Here is a 22,006-nt window from a genome sequence, read left to right on the forward strand (position 1 = left end):
ACCTGGGACTGAAAACTCTTATGGTATGCTAGAATGATTATTATCAAACCATACTACTTTAACTGAGGGTGTTTAGAAAACACAAAAGCACAAATGAAGACGCCACAACAAGTGTCATTCACATCTTCACAGTGCAGCCCTCTCCATACCAGTGTCTGCAGAGACATCAACAGTTTTGGTTCTTGTTTAGGATATGTGTCTAGACAATAAATGCTGAAGAGTATGGTGCTATCAGCAGGCTGCTTTGCCATTTATATATCCAAACTCTTGTAAGAAAACTGGTCATGATGACTGTGCACCAGCAGTAGCTTTGCACTCTGAGGAAAACCAAAAAATCTTCCTATTCTTTCTAAAGATCGTAACTTACTTCCTTTCTAATTCTTGCAGCAGTGCTTTCTGCAAGTTGAGACATTTCATCCTTCAGTTTTTTGATTTCTTCTTCCTTTTGTTTCTCCTCAAAGAATGCCTAGAAGAAAAATAACAAAATAAAATACAGCTGGTATTTCAGTGTGATACTAGGAGCACCAATAGAAAAACCCATACTGCTCAAAAGACACCTTTTCTTCCTTTTTACTTTGGAGTAGCTGACACTGAGACTCAACAAGAAAACAAGAACAGTGAAAACATGTTGCACTAAATGCACATTCTTGTAAATCAGAACCACACAAAGAGTTAGTGACAGTAGATGCCTTTTTCTGTTGGGATGGGGAGATTTTGGCTGAGCATGGAATTATACAGAAGACACAGGAATCCAGAGCAAAAGGCAAAGCTACTCTCCAGTGTTCTATCTGGGGCCAGGATGTCTAATAAGAAAGGTCTGTCTTAGGAAACGGAATACCTTTAGACACACACACTCCTACATATAGCCAAGCATTTTATATTAAATTACTCATCTCCCAGAAAACTAAAAGTAAAGGAATAAAGATTTATAAGTAGCTAAGGAACATGCATGCAGACACTCTCATGCTGGGTAACAGTGAATCGTGAGAATTACAAAAAAAAGTGTAGCAAGGAACCCTTTCTCTGGGGGATGTAAAAAGCCACTGATTTTACAGTGTAACAGGAGAAAAGATTACAGAATACAGGATTTTTGATCTCACCTACCAAGAATCCTAGGTGGCACACAGAGAATGTGTATATGCATAAAGGGAGAAAGATGTAAAAAAGCCCCTAATGGATGAAATAAACTAAGCCCATGGAAGGTTACTCACTCCAGGCAGTAACATGCCATTTCACTGGCCATGCTCTCTTTTACTGCTCCCATACAATTCAACTTTGTTTTTTATTACTCAAACTACTCTCAAAATTCTTCAGATGTCTTTTATAAGCTTAGCTTCGTGTGCTTTGTAGTGTGAACAGAAGAAGTGTTACTGTAATTTCCACCTCCATCTTCTACAGAGCAGGGAGAAGACAATTTAAAACACATGTTAACAGATATGTATATTAATGTGCATTTTTTTCTTCTGTTCATTAATAGAACATTTTTTTCCCTTTGTTCATTAAATTTTCTTCCCAGCTTGAAAAATTCAGGATGTTAGCCAGAGCAGTAAATTAAGAACTATCTGCTTTGTTTTGGCTCCTTGAGCCATATATTTGTATCTATATTTTTGGCATCACCATTATTCTATGATAGTTTAATCACACATTGTACATAAATGTTTCTTTTAAGGTCTCTCCACATGTCTGGATTTCTTTGTTGATGACTGCACTTATTTTATGTCCTATGTCTTGTCAGAAACAGTTACAAATTCACAACAGAACCTTCCTTTTTATTCTGACGCCACCAATTTGTTTGTAAGTACTTGAAAAGAGACTCTGAACTCTTGTCAAAAACTTTGGAAGATTCATGTTTAGGTACAGTGCTATCCCTCAGATCACCTTTGTCCAGGCACTCAACATATGCTTTGAAGTTTATACTGTATGACAAGTCTGAGTGATGTGTGGTCACATCCCAGTTTGCTCTCTATGCACAACTAATTTTAGCCCAACAGACATAAAATAAGCTAGTTTGTGTATCCTAAACACCCTAATTTCTAGGTAATACCTTCATCCAATGACTTACCTGACTTTTTTCCAGGTTAGCTTCTTCCAAGAGCTGTATGCAGTCTTGGACTTTTACAACAGCATCATACCTCTCACTTTCTAGATTGGCAGACTTGGCCTGAAGCTCTCTGATCTGCTCCTCCAGGGCTACTCTTTCTGTTCTCAGCCGTTCAGCATCTTGAACAGTAACACACAATCTACAAGACAGCAAAAATGTAACAATGTGATGGTTAATTAAGACACTGATCCATTCAAACCAAGCTATTAGGAAGTATCTGTTCATAAATTGTCCAAATTGCATTGTTTTCAGCTTGTTTTTGGACAGAGTATTTGGAGTTTGATGATTAAGCAAGTCCCAGAAAGAAACAGAATTAAAGGAGTTAACTCAGATATCTAATCTCAGAAGATCCTTAGAAGAATCCCAGTGATAATCCCAGTGACATCACTAAAAATGCTCTATATTAAACCAGAATAGAACAGCCCCAGAAGAAATAAAGTTTTCCTCTGTGGAGGAAATGGAATAATTGGAAGTGGGCAATGAAGTTGCAGCTATAGTATTAGAGACAGAAAACCACTGGTAATTTCACAACAGCTCAGGAATTCTTATTGTTGAACTATGATTGTCAGTATTGGCAGGCACAAGAAAGGACAAGAGAGCCTCAGAGGGATCATCAAAAACATCTCTGTTATTTCCTAACATGTTTGCCACAAACACATACAAAGACAGACAACCCCTCTATTTTGGTAGAGCCAAGGCATAATTTTTGCATGTATCTTGTTTGTTGGTAACACACCATGAGCTCTCTTTACCTTATTTCTAATTGTTTCATACTAGACTGCATTTGCTGCAAGCGTTTGTCAGATGCTGTTTCTCTCTCCTGGGCAGATATCCTGTCTTCTTCCTGGAAAGAACCAAAGTATTATCCAGACATGGTTTGAGCTTCCCTGAAGAAAATAAAGATATACTTATATAAAACAAGCTAGATAACGTTAATTTAACGTCAGCATTCAGAAAATGACTGTCCGTTCAACTGCAATAGAAATTATTTCTTTCTCTACCATACCTTTCTGTCCAATTGGCTCTGAAGCTTCTCTTTCAATGTTGTCATTTCTTCAAGCTTTGCATTTGCTGCCTGTCCATCAATTTTGGCTTGCCTGTATATAAAGAAAACAATTATTATAGAAGGAAAAAAAGGGCCCATTAAAACTTTGTTGGAACAGCTGTGAAGGGCAGAAAAACTTCACAATATTGTTCTTACAGGGCAGAAGAGGTTTCCCCCTTCTCCTTCTCACTGTGTGGCAGAGAGAGAGAGAGGAATACCAAATTCCAAAGTCCTGTGGAAATGACTTCTTAAAGACAGGTTAGGAGGAAGGTGTATGCATTTGATTAAAGGAGGAGGACTAGGCAATCAAAAACTTCAAGTGATTCAATAACAAGTATAATTAGTCACAGATATGTAGCAGAGAAGTCTTTTGCAGAATTAGATTTCACTTTTTAGAGCAATAGGACTAGGAATTTAAAAAATCATTATACACTTCTAAAGAATTTAGCTGATGTGCTTTGTAAGCTGAGTAATTTTTGTGGGCTGAAGGAGAAGAGGAAAAAAAAAGAAAGGAATTCTTAGTGAATCATGTTAATGACTAGTGGTTCCTCATCCTCAGTAGAAAAGTCTGCTGAAAAAAGCAACCCTCCTCCTCCTCTGACTTGGGAACAGAAAGACACAGAGAGCCTTCACCTGGGGTGTAACCCAATTAATTAGGCTAAATTTAAAAACCAATGACTGACTCTATGATAAAGTTAGAAGAGAGCAAACATGTATTACATTAGCTCATGCAAACTGCAGCACCAATAGTCATGAAAAAACCTAGAAAATATTTAATACTTCTAACAATCAACTTCAAACAAAATTTTCTTATAGAAATAAAGGTTTTGAATCAAGGGCATAAAAGTCAATACTGTACATATACAAAAATCTTAAGCAAAATATACATAATCCAAGCAATTTTACAGCAAATACTTCAGCCTAATTAATTGGAAAAGTTAATTTGGTTACAATTTCTTTAACAAGCAAAATCTACAATAAAACCGTTATTCCTAAACAAAGGGTCTTCAGTGCAGGTCCAAAACTTTGACCCTTCTCCATCTGAAACATTGCATGTTTCTCCTACAAGAAGTACTGTAAATTCAGGAGGACACTAAATTGCCTCCTGCCAAATATTTCTAAAAGTGCTGTAAAACAATAAAAACCCAAAAGGCAGCATAAGAAGGGAAAAATAAGAAAACCGTAAGGACATCATAAAAAAATAAGAGCACCTTAAGTATTAAAAATGCATTTGAACACCAAATTCAGATTCAGATTGAATTCAGATGCATGCAAATGCAACAAATTGATTGTAAAGAGGAAGCTTTTATTCTACACTATGCAATCTATCTTTAACCTCATCTTAGCAAGTTATCTCTGTTTGAGAGCTTTAAGATCCTGAAATGCAGATCCATGCCCTAGCAATGCCAAGTTTCTTAATTTGTGTGTTTTACCCAGGCCACTCAAACCTAATTTAAACCTAAATTCTACAACACATGAGTTTTTTTTTCAATCTACTTTTGCATTCCTGACTTAGCACTCTATTACCTTAAATCATGTAAAACTATTAAAAATATCCAAAAGGATTAGAATTGTCTGCACTATATGCTATATAATCCATGCAGACTATGTCTTCATGTTTACCAGAATCAACTGGTGAAAATATTCCAGACTCCTTGGAGAACCACTGCAGCACTTTTTAGGGCTAGACAGAGCTGCTCCTATTAACTTTGGGAGTAAAACCCAGCAGAGTTTTTAGATGTGCAAGGACTTTAGGCTGATCTGAGAGGAAAGTGAGCATAATCAGCACCTGTAATGACAGACAGATAATGACTGAATTTCTTGTTTTACTCTCAATCCATAAATCTACTGCTGAATGAAAAAAAAATTTAATTTGACCTCAACCATCACTAGTTAAAAGAGAGAACAGACACAGTAAACTGGCATTGAATAGACTTCAGCTGTAAACACAAATCAAAATTGTGTCACAGATATTATTTCTCCTTTTCCTTGATACACTCCAGGTGTAATTAACACTTCTTTTGCCTTTAACTTCCACAGAACCTATGGTGTAGAGCTCTTTATTGATAAGGAGTAAAAGCAAATTTTATTAAAATTATTAAAAATTGGAAGCTTGTTTGAACATTCAAATTTCAGAACTGTGATGAGCAACCATGTAACTGGCTTTTGAGCAAACTGCATTCTAATGAAAGCCTATCTTCAGAATCAATTGTGCTGTGATAATGACACTTTTTTTTCCTTTTAAATCAAAGGTCAAATGTGGACTATTTCAGGGAAAAGCTGAACCGAGTAACACTAACTGGACATATGTTACCATAACACTAATGATGTCCAACAAACTTCAGAGACAGTTACTGAAACCATTGTAACTACGAGGATGAAATTAGCTTGCAGCACAAACAAGGCCCATGACACAGCAGCAGGTTAGGAAAAGCTATAGAAAAGACTTTTTTTTTTTTTTTTTAATCTGCCTGGTTTATACCTCAGTTGTTTGCGTAGCTGCTCTAGTTCCACATTTTGTTCTGTCACAGTTTTCAGAAACTGCTGATTGGTCTGCAAAAATAAAGAGATATTTGCAACACGTTCATTACATGTATTGAAAATCTTATACATTCAGAATTATTATAGGACATTTCCACAGAATATAGTACCATAAAAACAGCCAGTAAGGTCTATTTAACACTGTAGCTGGTCTTCAAGTGCCAAGGTTTTTGCAAAGTATTTTATAAAGGTGAAAGCAGAGAGATGCTCCTCCCCTTCTTTCCCCACACCTTGGTAATGTAAGAACTTCATGAGACAGTAACTGTAGTAGCTGAGACCTGTCATTTGCACTTGCATCTAGTTTAGGAGCCTGGAATCCCTTGTGACACAGTAGACCACCCACTGCTGCGAAGAATTCCTGTGTTCTAGGGACAAGGGACAATGAGCAATTGCTCATTCTGCCTTCTTTTCTATGCCAGCCACAGTACTGGAGGTGTAATTCTCCTTCCACTGTCTCCCTATTTAAGAATAATTTCATATTTTTATGAAAACTAGCCTTTTCTAAAGTTCACATATACCTTACACTGAGATATTAAAGATGACCACAATGGCTGGCAGCATTCAAGAGGCACAATATTCTCCTTTCCCCCCCTCACCTCCTATTAATTGTTATGTTCTTCTTGCTTTTTTGACTGTTGCTAAGAATTGTTTTCAGGCACTTCCTACTTCTAAAATATCTTTTCTGGGTGCTAACAGTCCATTTCAAGATCATCATGGAGTACCCAAAGCAAAAACCCCATCTTGCCCACAGTCAACATTTTGGTTTTATTAATATCAACAAAATGTCAGATAAATTTAACTCAGATAATCAACAAGATCTTTCTGCAGATTTCTGCAGTTCACATCAGTTTTTTAATATCAGCAGTGAACACTGTTGCTTCAATACTGAATCTCATTTCCAGAACATGCATAAATATGCTGAACAATTCCAACCTGAGCACACCTAGGAAACACAGCTGTTTTACCACAATAAAAAATGTGGCTAATTAATGTGTCTCTTCCTATTTTTCAGTTTGTTAGTTCAAAAAAGGGCTTGATGCTTTATCCCATGACATCTTTATGACTTTGGTAACAGATGGCGCCAAATGTTTTTTGGATGATGCAAACAAATGGATTATCTTTATCTTAAATACTGTCTTAACTCTTTTCTCTGATGTGAGGAAAAAAGGTTTCAGTGATAAAAGAGTAGGCTGCTGGAGTAGGTTATGAGTCTTTTTGCACTGCCATTATTCAAAATAAACACTCAAAAAAAATCATACAAGAATCATGTCTTTCAAAAACAAAGCTGCTCCGTCAAAAGCTTAAAAACTTCACCCCCTCCTGCACCTCAATTTTTCTACAAAAAACTACCTGACAGTTTCTTCTAAAACTGTTTGTCAATTTTGGAAGTCTTGGGCGAAAGCTTAGTGACTAAAAAGCTTCACAGTCTAAGGATGTGAATAAAGCACTGGAAGATTATTAGAGCTCAGAAAAATGAGCAAAAAGGACAAAGACACTGAAGACAGCAGTACCAAAATAGGAATGGATAAACATGTGCCAGAGGTAGCAGATGCAAGAGGGCATAATTAAAAAAAATGTTTGCTTTGTGAAGACATTTTTGAATGTGTGAAGTACACTAACCACACACTATAATTCTGAGTGTAAGCTTACCACTGAATTATAAAAGAAAGAGCTCACATAAAATTAAAAGCTGACCTCTCAATCACCTTGACCTGGTGTTTGGAGTTCAGGAATAAAGATATCACTACTTTCTGGTTGCTGGAGAAGTTTGCTAATTTGATTGGCATAATTTCTTTTTCAACCAGGTATGTATGAAGGACGTTTTGCTTTGGTTTTTTACTTTGGGGGTCTAGGAGGAAAATAAATTCTAGTTCACTGCTCAGAAGGTTTTACTCACCAACTCTATCTTCTCCTTGGCCACGTGCAGTTGCCGAGTCAACTGCTGAAAGCTAGTCAGTTGATCCTAAAAAGAGAATTCAGAGTTTCTTATAATCATTATCATCATAAAGAGTGCACAATGAGAAAGCTTTAGAGTCAACTGAAAACATTTGCAACTGCCTCCTTCCAAAAGTCACATGCACTTACTATCAAAACATGAAAGTAAAGATGAGCAGTGCCCTTGCAGAGCCAAACAGACTGTGATGCTGCTACAAGCATTTTTGCTAAGCAAAGTAGCAGACATGTACCCCTTAATTCAAAAATGCCTGTTAGGGACATTTTAATTTGCTCTTTGCCATACAGGATGTCTTGTGTCCATACAAAAAAAAAAAGGGCTGAGTTAAGCTCTTGAGTCCCTGAATGTGAACTCTATCATCCTAGGAGAACTAGGATAACCCAGAAAAACCACCTGCAGCATGCCAGGTGCCTTCAGAGCAGAGAGAGGACTGAAGTCCCTGAGATGAAACACCTTCTAATGGTGCTATCTAATAGTCTCAAGGCCAAGGATATGCTAGAAACCTATTCCTGCTCCTCTTTTACCAACTATATCCAGTCCTTATGACAGCCTCTCTCCTCCTTGCCTTCCATCAATTCTAATTCTACTTGATCTTACCTATTTCTGTTTAGCTCTGACAGCTCTTTGCTGCTCCTTCACTGAAAGCTAAACCTAAAATAGAAGTTTATTTAACTGAAGAGCTGTTTTCTCTGGGAGACCAGTAGCATTTAAGAATAAAAGGCTGTTTAACCTTGTTCTTGCCACAGTGGCATTAATATCCACCCAAGATTTAGTTATTAATAAAAATGGAATCTGGCAGCCTGAAACCCTCCCACAGCTACCAGTGACTCTCTGTGCTCTACTGTTTGAGTATGTTATTAGTAACTACAATACAACACGAGAAATAATTTAATAGAAGAAACAGGAGCAGAAAGCTGGAACTACACAAAGGTAAGAGTCCTCTTAACTATTCCTTGAAATAATTATGAAACTTGACAGAGTACAACAGCTGCACAGACACTTATCCTGTTTCTCAGAAAAGATCACATTGCTAAGGTGAACTTAATACCACAAAAACCCAAAAATCAGTAAAAAAAATATTTGAGGTGAGCTGTAACTGTGCCCATAAGTCAAATGTGTTAGAAAATGGAGATGAAATATTAAATTAATTTTCAGGTTCTCTTTACAGGCCTAGAAATACATGTAGCAAGGTACATGCAGGCACTAAGTTTCTATTAGTTCTTCACACACTGAGCATCTTTACATAGCTCACCAGAGCAGAACAGCTTTTCTAAGAATTTCCTGAAAGGCCTTCCCCAGGCACAGCAGATGAGAACCAGGCTGCTAAACACAAGCTAGCGTTACACAAATACTAGAGAACTTGATTTTTCAACTGTTTACACATGTTTCTTTACCGAGTAAGAGCAGCAAATGGAGACTACTTTTCTAACTATTCAAACAAGAGAACAGATGAAAGACTTTCCCCTCAGAATTCAGAAATCTTAAGCAACCTTCTCAGATGTTTTACTGCACTGAAGATTTCTGACCATTCAATTCAAACACAGGATTATTAATATGCACATGCATATTTTGTGCATATATATATACACACATGGAAAAAACTAAAAATGAACAAAAAGAAATGAAAATTACATTCTGCTTTTTCCTTTCAGCCACAAGAATCTGCGTTTCAGTCAGGCGCTCCTGGTACTGCTGCTGAAGTCGATCGTGCTCCTGTAACAACGTCTGCCAGCGGCCAATTGCTTGGTCTTTTTCCTGAGTTACAGAGTAACATTCTATTATAGCACATCTATCTTCCTCTATCATTCTCTAAAAAGACAGGCCTTAACTTCTATTTTGACAAAATGACATTACTTATGCTTTTCTCTGCACATATTTTAATTACACAGAGAAAATGCCAAACTCAGGTGCAGAGAAACAGATGCTTGGAAGTTCAAATTCCACTTACAAGTGAATTGCAAGTTTTCTGCTTTTTAATTTTTTTTTGAAGAGCTCAAACTTTTTTACAGGTCTTTAAGGTAGACCTACAGTTGAGATAATATTCAAATACCAAAATTCAGCTGTCAAGTTCAACTTAATCATACAAAACAAGATTGATATATGGTAATAAGCTGAAAAAATTTGCTTATATTTTCAGATTTAGGTATTATTTGCTATATCCCACATACACTTTCCTCCTCGTATCACTTCACAATAGTTTTGATTACAATGGCAAGCTACTACAAAAAACATGAATTGAAGAAAATATATCATTGAGTTGGTGATCAAGAATTCAACATAAGGATCAAGCCAACTAGGTAAAATTACTAACACAAATCAATATTAAAAAATTATTTCATGAATCTAGGAAAAGAAGCTTCTTCAGGTCTTTTAAGTTTAAGAAGGGCTCAAAACAGCCTTAAGGAACTCCAAACACATAATTTCTGAATCAAGAAATAAAATAGCCTCCCCTAATCCGCTGAGGCATAACAAGAGAAATAAAACAATATAAATGTTTAATCTCACACACTTGCTTTGCCAGCCGTAGTTGCTCTTGAAGGGTTCTCACTATGCCTTCATCTGCAGGAATATCAGTTTCCAGATGCATGAAAGGAAGAGCCTCCAGTTGCTTCTCAAGAGACTCTTTCAACTCTGCATGCAGCCTGAAATTCAAAGAATTAAGTTCAGCAAAGTATTTCTTTAACAGGGATTTTTTAAACAAATGAAATACACTGTACCTTCCACCTGTGCATTCTACTTCCTTCTAAGTCAAATTTAAATCTATTATGTTATGTTCTATAAACACAATGGACAGTTTGGAATAGTTTCACATCTAGTTCTTTTACAGACATGGTAAAATTTCCTATACCTAGTGCTGTAATCTATATGAAGTACTGAAAGACTCTAACATTACTTAGCAGTTGAAGATTTCAAAGATTTCAAGGTCCTAGAAAAAAAACTTTTTAATGTCTAGAAATCATGAGAAACAGTAGTAGTAACATGACAGTGCAATTATTTACCTTTCATTTTCCTTGGTGACTTCTTCCAATTTTAGCTTCATCTCACTCATTTGTGCCTGACACAAAGACATGCAAGAGTAAGCACATTTAAGTTACACAAGCTCTGGTAACACTTTCATCCTGTATTTCTGACTGATACTATAAAAGATGAACAACTAAATTCAGCACAATACAGTGAAAGAAAGTCAATTGCTTTTTAAAGGCAAGTCATAGGATACCACTTAAATTTAACAGCTGCCAAGTCCTGTTATACCTCAGCATCTGGAAGTTATCACAGGTATTAAACTTAACCTTTTGAAATTTTTATGGCTCTTAAAGATTGATTTTTAATTAACTCAAGTTTTTAGGGGCAGAGTAGATAATTCATCCTTTATATTGCAAGCATTTGAGTAAAGTTTAGGAATTAACTGAGGAAAAACTCCAGTTGTATGAATCACACTGGCTGTTTTGTTTACTAGTGCAAGAAAGCCATAGTGCTTCTGTTGCTTTCTGAAATTGATGAAGCGTGAAGACTATTTGCAAAATCTTTATGATGGACAGATCAAACAAATTAAGTGCATGAAACCAAAACCAGTGAATAACTTTAGCATGTAGATCACAAGTAAAAGTTGCTTTCTGTATGCCAAAGGTCTTTACATCACTTTGCTTTTCAGTCCTGCCACGAAGCATTAAAAAGTTTCATTTCGTGTGGATGAAAGGAGGCCAGCTCCGTTCCACCTCAACCCCCACGATAACACACTGCTGCAATTCAGACAATCTCCCAATCTTTTCACAGAAAGCTCTCCATTCATCCCCTTGAGGCAGCCTGCAGTCCAGCAGCTTTGTGAAGCATGACAAAAACTAGTGGCCTACATATTAAGACCACTAAAGAAGATCCAGTCTGAAATGTTAGGAATGCCCATACCTGATAAAGCTGCAGCTGTTCTTTCATCTCCTCCATGTGTTTATCATACTCTGTGATTAGAGTTGACAAGCTAAGAAGTTGAAAAACATGATTAGAATGAGTTTTGTTAAAGCTGAAATGCTCTGATAATTAACTAGTTTTAAAGAATTCTTAGTCTAGAGACCAGAACAAAACAGTCACTTTTCTTGAGTTCCAAGCTCGACATTCCCCAGAATCAAATGAACAAATTTAATCCCTACTTTTAAATAATGATCATTTACAGCAAGGGTCCTATATAACAGAAATAGAACATATAATGGGACATTATAAATGACTATTAATACAACATTAATATTTCATATATTCACACAGAATCCCAAATATTAAAAGACTGGACTTCATTGCTGCTTTCACATACAATAGTAGAGTGGCCTATAAGATAATGCAGAACACTGTAGTTCTACTTCTATACTTTTTCCCTCCTAATATTTTCATAATTGATAGAAAATCTCTGAAAATTCTATATTAAAAGCTAACAAGAAAAGCTAGGTTATTTTTGTAAGAGGAAATTACAGTGATCATGAAACCATTTACTGATAGACAACTGTTAGTTTAAGAGTGTCAAAAAATTTTTTTTAAAAACATCCCCCTGATCTCAACAGACAGCAGTTGCCTGTGTTACCTAGATCAGTACAATCTTACCAGAACTTCTGTTTATTCTCTCAAAATTTAGACTAGAGAATTCCTTCATTCACCTCTCATCCTTTATTTTACAGATTGTGGAAGCAAAGTCAGTAACACCTCTACAGACACATGCACACACAAGAGCTGGTTCACCTGGATATTTACACTCCTATGAGCATATGACAATTTCCTTCAAATACACGGCAGTATTCTCACTTATCACTTGGAATCAGTTACCTTTGGTCTATCATCCTGGATCCTGATGTGCCATCACCACCAAGGGCATGTTCCTATAATGGAATAATTTACTTATTAGTACTTGCATATAACTGTATGTAGTTTTCAACTTTTATATGAAGCCCAAAACTGTCTGTAATCTGTACACCATATGCCACAGAACCACTTTCAGCTTTATTTTCAAAAATCCTTGAGTGCTGGCGCAATATGAAAAAATAATCTTTTTTTTTTTTTCCCCTGGAGATGTTCTGATCTAAAGCGTAATTGCATCTGAGGGAAAATCAGCTCAATCTTAAAAGAACAATCATAGGTTTGTGTAAGTGCTTGGTCCATTTCCATGCATCTCAGCATCAGGAAAGTGCTGAAGCCCTAGCTTCTGCACAAGCTTTCAGACAGGCTTATGGTTATGTCAACATGAGATGAATCTCTTAGGAAAGGGAAGTCTATAAAAGCGAGAAGGTCTACTAAACTACAAATCAAGTGCTCTTTCAGGGGTAAAACATTTAAAAATGCACCCAAAATACCCTAATTCACGGCTAGGGCAGTTTTGTTTTGCTGTTGCTGCGTTGTATGATGGATCCAAAACAGGGCCAGACAACACTGAAGTGGGCTGTGCTCCGTATTTGCAAAGCTGTTTATCACAAATCCTCATTAAAAAATTCTTACTACTTCCATCCCTGAGTTCACATACCTGCTCAGCAGTAACTCTCAGAACCTCATCAGTTTCGTGGTGTCCAAGTGCCATTTTTAGCTGCTGATCTGAAAAACACCACGTTTGAGAAACATGGCTATGACATAGGCCTTTATCTACATAAACCTGACTGGCAGTCAGAAATATGTTTAACACTAGAGTGCTTCGAGGGCAAAGAAAATACTTCTAAAATTCTTCTATGTAGCACAACTGTTCAGAAAACCCCAGGACTTGAAAAAACCTACAGGAACTGTAAGAATAATAATAATGAATTCCATTCCTTTTGGATTCTGTTTTCTTTAAGAAATATTTTTGTTCTGTTTTGTAAGAATCTGCGTAACACTTTCGTAACTGGAATGGGTAACGAAGAAGAAAAAGGAAGTAGGGAAGGCAATGGCTATATTTTGATTTAAACAACTTTTTGCCTATTTTTCTTGACACATGCAGTTCTTTTACAAGTTCTAAGCTTCTAAAGGAGGATATAGGAAAAAGACAGCGAGGACAGAAAGGAGGTAACAACAGCAAAGGAATGCCAGGGAAGAGGAAGGGGAAAGTTGCTGCCCTTACCAGCCAAAGGACATAAACATGAGAGCCCACAGGTGCAAAAAGGGACAGATTTTAAACATCACTTATAGACACTCACCTTCAACAGTAATGCATTAAATACATCCTGAAAAAAGCTGCGTGTGTGCAGCAGCGTATCACAAAAATACATAATGGAATGGAGGATCATGATTTGTAGGTCTCACTACTAAAATTTCAAGAAGAATTCAGGTAAAACTCAACCTTCGTTACAGCTATATATTTAACACAACAAACACTTACTCTACAACACTAAATATAATAGTGCTTAGAGAATCTCTTTTCAGCTGTATTACACACGTTCAGTGTTTTAGAGCATTGATTCCACATTCATGAAGCAAGAGAAACATCAATCCATGTATCAGACTCAGGGCAGGCCTCAAACAACTCAGGGCTCAGCTGGCATAGAAGCCAACTTCAGATCTGTCTTTTAGCACTTGTGAAAATGGATAAGTTTTTTTTTTAAAAGAGGATTAAACTCTTTGATAGGAGAGGCAATTCTTATCACTTCACAGAAAATTCAGTCTGAGTTCTACTTAGAGTCTAAAGATTTATAAAATAAGAAGCTACAGCCAAAGTAAATACATATGAAAAGGCAAAATTCCAATACTTGAAAAAAACCATAATTTGTTCACATCACAATAAATACTCTTGCAAAGCTCAAGAAAGATACAGATTTTTGAACCAGAATGACTCTGTTATCTCAGACAGAAGCTTTTCTGCTACTGAAATCCTTGGAATCAAAAGTTGCTCCTTCACCTTTGGCCACCCAAAGGCACCACAAGAAACTTAGCACCCACTGAAATTCTGAGGTCTGAGTGATGCACAGCTGCAAACACTGCATGCACACTGACCAAGGGCGCCTTACTTACTGCCAAGTCTGCCTGCAGCAGTAACTAGGGACAGTGAAAGTCCTTGGGATGATGCATCTACCCCATCTCCTACTTACAGGAATATAAACTCTGCAGGAAGCAATTTTTTTTGGCCAGTATTTTGTGGGTACGTAACTGAGATGTACTCTGATTAACTCATATTAAGTTATATTAAACCCATCAATATTGTATCTGATAGCACATAATTAAAAATACCGATTTTCGTCTGTACAGCAAATTTCTTGAATAACTAGCAAGAGAGCTTTCAAGTGTAAGTAAAGCATAGGAAACGCCGTGGTTTCATAACTAAAGAGGCATTCATACAAAAATGCATCTGTTTTCAGCTATTGCCATCATTAGCAGCTTTTAACTATCAGTGTTTAGCTAAAAGTACTATCCATGCTGTTAGTCACTGCAGCGAACACTGGGAAAGCTACGGAACACAAACCCTCAGTACCAACACTCACCTGGCCGTGCCTTGTTCCCAGCTTTCCCCAGGCAAACTCCGCGAACCCCCAGTGAAATGCCGCTTCTCCGGCCGCTGGCGGCGAAGAAAGGCGAGACCCGTGCTGGAGGAGCGGAGGCGGCAGCTCGCAGGCGCCGGGGCGGGACGCGCTCCCCTCACCCGCCGGTGCCCTGGGGCGGGGGCAGCGGGCAGAGCCGCCCCTCTGCTCCCTCCCCGCAGCCCGGTGCCAGCACCACCGCTCGGGAGGGACACAGCCCGGTGCCACCCGAGCCACGGCCACCGCCAGGGCCCCGCGGCGAAGGCGAACAACCGCCGAGGGCCGGGGCGGAGCCGGGGCCGAGCCGGGGCGGAGCCGGCCCTCAGCGCCGGGCCGGGCCGGGCCGCCAGCGCCGCCCCCGTCACGTGGGGAGCAGAGATGGCGCGGCGCTGAGGCGGAGGTGTAAGAAATCCCTCGTTGAACTTTCCTCGAGGGGTTTATGGGTTAAGGACGGGCGCTGGCGCGTTTGAACTTCCCTTCAGGAAGTCAGTTTGTGGCCGGAGTCGCAGAGCGGGGGACGGGAAGCGGGAGCGGTGCGGAGCCCTGTGGGAGCTGCTGCCGGTCGGAGGCTGTAGCCAGGCGGGGGTCGGCCGCCCCTCCCAGGGAGCCCGCGAAGGGAGGAGAGGACAGCCTGAGGCTGCGTCCGGGGAGGGCCAGGTTGGACTTCAGGAATAATTCCATTGTAGAAATGCTGATTAGGCTTTGGAACGAGGTGGTGGAGTCACCGTCCCTGGAGGTGTTTAAGGAAAGGCTGGTTTGCAATGTCTGCAAAGGAAAGCTTTAGCTAGTTGCTTCATTTTCTTGTGTCTCAAACATTAAAGGTTTTTCCCCCCAGTCTCTTTTTCTGATGTTACCAAATCCTTTAAGATCATGTAGTGGAGACTGTTTATTTGTTTTCTTGACAAACATTTCTGGTGGTTTTGGAAGGCATTTATTTAGCTGTATGGTTGAAAAGCTTTAAGTTTAATAAGATTTCAGAGTCATTTGTAACCTGCAGATATAAAAGCCTACGAGAAGAAGCATTTATGTAACCGTTTATTCAGGGTTTTTTTTTTTTCAAAGCTAATTTATTTCAATTCTTATGTCTAAAAACGTGTTTTGATTAACGACTTTATACCAAAGTGTGGTGTTTTTTTCCTGGGCAAACAAAAGGCAGTTCGTGCTGAGATGGAATCTGAGATCTTCTTTGACGGAACTTTCCTTTTGCTTTTGTGTAGTATCTGAAGATGGAATTTAGAATCAAACACACATGGGATGGTTTGCCTGTGAGCCACGAGCCGGTTACGATTGGGCTGAGGCCGGATAATGCAGGAATGCTGATGGAAGTTCATGCTCCTTTCTTTAATGACCCTCCAGCGCCACCCGGAGAGCCAGGGAAACCCTTTGGTGGACTGTGGGACTATGAGGGTAAGTGTAACTCTTCTGCTGCAAATATATCTGATTTCTGCAGACACTGATGTTCCTCTGTATTTAATATGCCTGGTCTTTTTTTTAAGGGCCTATGAAACGTTTAAAAAACGTTGGAGTTCAGTGATCTGGGTTGATTTCATTAATGTTGAAGTTGACTTCCTGTCGATAGTATATTAGTTTTTGGGTTACTGATATAACTTGGGCACTATCAGAGGCTTGACATACTTGAATATCAAAATAATTTTGTGGCATATATATATTAAAATGCCTTTGTGGAAGAGAAGTGAAATTCTAAAGAGAGATTCTACTTTTGCTTTAAGAAGTGTTTTAATAGTTTTTCCAAAGTTCCTTTGAGGAATAGGAACGTGTGAGACACAGAAATTACACCTCATGAAATGCAATTCAAAATTGCACCCGAATGGAATGGAGAAAATTCTCATAGTAGTGCTGGGTTCTTTCTTCCTTTCCTGTCTGTACTGCCACTTTTACCCATTGCTTTGGATAATGCAAGAATTGAATATTTCCAGAAGTTCTTTACTTCCTGATCATTGAGCTACTCTGATTAAAGCTAAAACAGTAGCAGCAGCTCTTTGATATTATTCTAATAAATATGCTTAAGTAAAAATAAATAAGGATATCAGTCATACCATAATTCTCACTAAAGCTTTCTAATAATGTCATTGCTGCGAGAAGCACCATTGTAATTTTACATGGGAAGCACCGTTGTAGTTCTACTTTGTGTTCCTGAAGTGTGATTCAAATTTAATATGTGGCTTTCAAGTACACCTGGAACAGTATCCTCTGTCCAAAATATCCATCTGTAGGGAAAAACCATTTAAGAGCTAAATGCTTTCTTACTCTTTTTGAGATTTAGTGATTTTAGTTATGGGGTGTGTGCTCTGCTGAGAGTGTATGATCCTCTTTCCCTTACTTTCCTGCTGCATCAGAGTGAGCATTTTCAAAACTGGAATTGGTAAAGCTAATAAAGTTAGTACAGTACTTTACAAAGCTCTTTGTGATCATAGCAATTAAAAATAAAAAGCTCCTGAAGTTAGAATTAAGGCACCACATTTTGAGTATTTGGGTTATAGTTACTGTGTACACATCAGTAGCAAGTCAAACTCTGGCATGGCACAGGCCAAACCCCATGAAAATAGAGTTGTATTAATGGGATATGATGATCTCAGGATATTACAAAATAGTTAATATAAAATACTGACAGCCTGGTGGTTTTTTGTTTGGTTGGTTTGTTTTTTTTCAGTTGTAGAGGCATTCTTTCTGAATGACAGAACTGAGCAGTATTTAGAAGTTGAGCTTTGTCCGTAAGTACAGCACTGGAAACGTCACAAGTGTTAATTTACACTTGCAGTTCTAATGCTTGTGAGATATATGTATGAGGGAGACTAGACACAGAAATTGTTGCAGTATGGGAATGTACATATTTGTGGCAGTATAATGCACTGATAACTTGACATAATTTTAGGAAAACTGTGCTCTGATTCTTTGACAGCCATGGGCAGTACTTACTGCTGCTGCTTTCTGGCAGAAGAAAAGTATGGAAAGTAAGTGGTCAAGTACATTCATAATGATTTTTATTTGCCTATTTTCCATCAGAAGATGGCCAGTGCCTCTTTTTTTCCCCCCCTTCTTTAACAGGAAGAACTTCCTTTGGAGTTTGAGGTGACCAGAATGGAAACCAAATGGGAGGGTAAAGCTCTTCTTCCTTGGAGTTATTTTCCACCATGGACTGACAAGTTCAATGCATTTGCAATTCATGGCTTGGGAGAAGAGAGAAAATATGAAGCACTTTATCCTGTGCCTCGACACGAACTGCAGGAAGGACAGAAACCGGATTTGTAAGCATAAAATGAGCTCTTCTGTAATACAGCTGCACTGTTGTTGGAATACTTAAAACAGCTGATCTGGTTTTTGGGTTGAGTGCCACTAGAATTTTTTATTATGCTGCTTAGCTCTGGGTCCACTGGTGCTGTACTTTGTATAAAGCACTGTGGCAGAGAGCTGTAATTAGTGCTTGATTTCCATGTTAGGTGCGTAGCAAATTATGCATTCAATACCATTGGTATCTGCTTTTATCACCTTCCTCATCTAAATAATGGAGAGTTGTTCTGCTTTTTCCTTGACTTCAGCTCCTCCTGAAGTGCCATTTTGTGATCATTTCACCAGATACATTTCCAGTAAATCTCTTCTGCTTCTCCTCTACTGTTCTAAAAGCTTTCACCTCTACAGATGTTTCCATACTATGAAAAAAATTGAAAAGGCAGACTAAAATAAAAAAATATAATTAAAGGATACCTAGTATCAATAGAAAACGAGAGAATTTGGATTTTTAAACTGTGCTTTGGGCCTGTTTATTTTCTTTGGCTGTGAGGCTGAGATGATCTGATGAAACCTCTTACTCCTGGGCATTTTGTATAAATGAACCAGCTCTAGAGGACACACTATAGTTCTTATATAGACTTGTCACACAACATACAGTGGTGTCAGGTAGGGTAAATTTTAGATAAATTACCCTTTATTGCCTTTATTAAAGAAAAATTTAGCTTCTGTAACTGTATATTTTTAAAAATTCTGAGCTATTGCTAATAAAACACATTATCAATGTTCTGTGTGAAATAGATATTTTTATTTCTCTGTATTAAACTGGAGAATGCCTGTAATACTTTTCAAGAAGTAATTCTATAGTACCCCTTTTAAAAAAAGTCTTTTTCAGATTTTGGTAGCAGATGCAATTGTGTGAAGAGGCTGTTCTTGCTGCTCTTGTTACTCTTAGTTTGTCTTTACTCTTACAAATTACTTCCTAAGAAAAGAATTTCGCCTTTTAAAATGATTAATGTAGGGTCAGGTACAAAGTAGTGGTTTTATTTGTAAACTGAAGTTTTGGAAAATAAACACATGGAATGCTGGTTACTTTCCTGTCCAAGAAAACCTGAAAATAAAGATGAACTTAACACATTGAGGATAGTGCCTTTATTAAGACACATGCTACAAGACTTAAAACTGTTTTTTGTTTATTTCTCCTCTCTTTGCAGTCATCGTCTGGAATTTTTCAAAGACTTGAACCTGAAAGAACTAACAGGAGAAGACTGGGAGCAGCCTGAATCAGATATATGGAAATCTCTCACTAAGTGGATGGATTGAGGCATACATTTTTATAATGTTGAAGTTGGATGAAGCTGTATGGAAGCAGCTTCCTCATTCTGAGCAGAAATACCAGATTAGCAAGACTTTCCTTGACACCCAAATCATTGATCAGTCTTAAAATCAACTGTAAAGGATGTGGATCTGTTGATTCTAAGTGTATGAATGGCTTGTGTTTCAATTCATCTGGGTATAGGGTTTTTCATCTGTGCAAGAGATGAATCCGCTGCTACGAGTGAAGGAGAAAAAATGTGCTAAATTACAGCTGTGTTTTCGTGAGAGCTCTGAAATCTGACAAAACCAATACCTGGCTTGCAGTCTTTTGATTTCTGGTAGTTGCTGCATTTCTTTTGTATTTTCACTGCTGCTCGTTAGTTCCTTGACTGCTGAATGAAATCCTTATGTGCCTAAATTTTTTGCTTACAATGAGGAGGAGGAATGCCTTGTTCAGGAATAGAGAGGAATGTAGCTGTCATGGATTTTGGAGTCTCAGTGCTTGCCCTGCAAGAGGTATAACACTGCCCTATCCTGTATGTTCCTGTACCTGAAGTTTTCCCTTGCTTAATGCTGAAGGGGGAACTTACTCTGTCTCTCAGACCTCTGTGTGGAATTTCTAGTGGTGTTTAGGTACAGAGGATAGATTTATGAAAGGTTTTAAGTATTTCAGGTAAAGTTTCTGGGACAAATCATGCTTAGTAAAATCTTTTGGTATAGTTGTGAGCATGCCAAAGTGGGTTTGTTCTAAGACTTGTCACATCACTTCAAGGATTCAGCTCAGATGCCTGAGAATATTTTTGCATGCCACTGAAGCCTGGAGATACTCTAGGTGTATGTGCCTATATTTTTTACATATGGGCATGAATAATTTTAACAGTAGTGAATACTCTTAGATGGTAACACGTAATCTGTAAACCCTCACAAGGTTTACAACTGATGTTCTTGTTTTTTTGTCTAGCATAGCAATTGCTGCTTGACTGTGGCTGCTGATTTAATCCTATATAAACTAACTTAGAAAATGGGAAACTTGCCCACTAACCAGATCCTTGCTTGTTTGCAGTAATAATCACTATCTGATGGTCCTATTTTCTTTGCTTTCAGTTTAGCTCTAGCTGTAAGTTCTGCCTGAGAAGCAAAGAAGGTGGGAATATCCCACCTTTGTGAAGAACATCTCAGTGAGATAGAATGTTAGCTCAGAGTTTTTGTCTGGCTATAGATTCCCTCTTTAAAACTTCCAGTTTTATACAACTATACTCTCAAATTTGAGGATTTTAGGCTTTTTCTGTGGCAGACTTTGGCATGTCAGTGCACTCAGCCATCCAATTGCTCTTGCTCTCTTTCAGTTAGGCAATATAGGTTCCTTGCTGTAAAGTGCCATCTGTTGAAAATTGTAAGTATTGTACATTCAGTTGTTTGGCTTCTTTTCTACCTTCAATCCATGTACAGTTTTCTAGAGAATAATATAAGTCTGAAATACTGAACAATCCAATAAATGTTGATTAAAATATCATCTAGACATTGATGTCTCAAAGCTGCTTTGAAAATTTCAGTCAAAACGAAAACAGCATTTCACTAAACTTTTAGCCTTTATTTTAAAAAGTTTGTCAAAAAAGTGTGTGCAAAGATTCAAAATTAGTGTACTGCTTTTCTCACAAAGGTTGTTTCCATATGAGGAATGATACTTTGTATATAAAGGAGAGTAAATAAAATTTTTTTATTCATTTCATGTTTATTCCTACTTAAAACTGACTGCTTCAGATTTGACTTTGGATGTAAATGATGAACATGGAGGGAAATAGATTGCTTTCCCTAAGTAAGTATTTTAAAGTAAAATCATTGTCCTTGCAGTACAAAATGCAATGCTGGTTGCTCCTGAAAATGGAAATCCTCATACAGACTTTATTCAAGCCGATGGTACTCCATGCTGCCATTAGTTGGTTCACTTGTATGTTTCTGAGCTTAAGTGTCTGAAGTGTAAGTGCTGGGGCTAGTTGTGGGCTATCTTTTCTGCACTGTCTCCTTTTTTTTGGATGACAGGAGTTAAGTGCATGTTAGTGATAGCATGTTCATTGTGAACTTAAATATAAGATCCAGAATTGTACGTGACTCAATCTTCCTTACGATGTCAGTGAATCTCTTTAGAGTTGGTGTTTGAAAACAAATCTTAACGTTTGCACTTCCAAAGACCTTGTTCTTTATGCTTCTTGCCACTAGGTGGGAGAAGAAGGTTGTCTAAACTGTGCCTTGGTGCTGCCAGCCTAGTTATCCTTAACCAGATCCATTCCTTCTTGCTGTATCCTTGATTTTAGAAAAAGGATATTTCAATCAAGCTGATGGTGGCTTATTTT

The 22,006-nt window shown here is 37.9% G+C and overlaps 2 protein-coding genes across 4 annotated transcripts in view; one reads left to right on the top strand and one right to left on the bottom strand.

Moving 5' to 3' along the window:
* Positions 1-15,325, bottom strand: part of SCLT1 (sodium channel and clathrin linker 1) — a 30,941-nt gene extending 15,616 nt beyond the window's left edge. Inside the window, exons 1-13 of one of the 2 annotated variants that reach the window (XM_069012675.1) lie at positions 15,057-15,325; positions 13,136-13,203; positions 12,445-12,497; positions 11,545-11,614; positions 10,641-10,696; positions 10,151-10,283; positions 9,274-9,396; positions 7,585-7,650; positions 5,629-5,699; positions 3,108-3,198; positions 2,854-2,945; positions 2,063-2,240; positions 368-466 (exon numbers count right to left, since the gene is read on the bottom strand). In XM_069012675.1, coding sequence (XP_068868776.1) covers positions 368-466; positions 2,063-2,240; positions 2,854-2,945; positions 3,108-3,198; positions 5,629-5,699; positions 7,585-7,650; positions 9,274-9,396; positions 10,151-10,283; positions 10,641-10,696; positions 11,545-11,614; positions 12,445-12,497; positions 13,136-13,189 — 1,086 coding nt within the window. In that variant the 5' untranslated portion in view covers positions 13,190-13,203; positions 15,057-15,325. The remainder of the gene's footprint in view (positions 1-367; positions 467-2,062; positions 2,241-2,853; positions 2,946-3,107; positions 3,199-5,628; positions 5,700-7,584; positions 7,651-9,273; positions 9,397-10,150; positions 10,284-10,640; positions 10,697-11,544; positions 11,615-12,444; positions 12,498-13,135; positions 13,204-15,056) is intronic. The other variant, XM_069012674.1, reaches the window with a different exon arrangement.
* A 93-nt stretch (positions 15,326-15,418) lies between these two features.
* Positions 15,419-21,381, top strand: C4H4orf33 (chromosome 4 C4orf33 homolog). Of its 2 annotated transcripts, none has more exons than XM_069012676.1 (6): positions 15,419-15,494; positions 16,310-16,499; positions 17,764-17,824; positions 18,013-18,064; positions 18,159-18,358; positions 19,553-21,381. In XM_069012676.1, exons 2-6 carry the CDS (start codon positions 16,319-16,321, stop codon positions 19,659-19,661), a joined length of 603 nt encoding a protein of 200 aa, XP_068868777.1. In that variant the 5' UTR covers positions 15,419-15,494; positions 16,310-16,318; the 3' UTR covers positions 19,662-21,381. The 2 variants fall into 2 exon arrangements, with proteins under 2 accessions (XP_068868777.1, XP_068868778.1); XM_069012677.1 differs by lacking the exon at positions 15,419-15,494 and adding an exon at positions 15,501-15,749.
* The last annotated feature ends 625 nt before the right edge of the window (positions 21,382-22,006 follow it).

The sequence above is a fragment of the Aphelocoma coerulescens genome, chromosome 4, assembly GCF_041296385.1.
Source record: "Aphelocoma coerulescens isolate FSJ_1873_10779 chromosome 4, UR_Acoe_1.0, whole genome shotgun sequence".
NCBI classification, from domain to species: Eukaryota; Metazoa; Chordata; class Aves; order Passeriformes; family Corvidae; genus Aphelocoma; species Aphelocoma coerulescens.

Bases quoted from the DNA above. Each gene is read 5' to 3' on its own strand.
- C4H4orf33 (XM_069012676.1), top strand. From the start codon at position 16,319: ATGGAATTTAGAATCAAACACACATGGGATGGTTTGCCTGTGAGCCAC. The intron at 16,500-17,763 runs GTAAGTGTAACT...GTTTTTTTTCAG, and splicing joins TGGACTGTGGGACTATGAGG to TTGTAGAGGCATTCTTTCTG. The intron at 18,065-18,158 runs GTAAGTGGTCAA...CTTCTTTAACAG, and splicing joins GCAGAAGAAAAGTATGGAAA to GAAGAACTTCCTTTGGAGTT.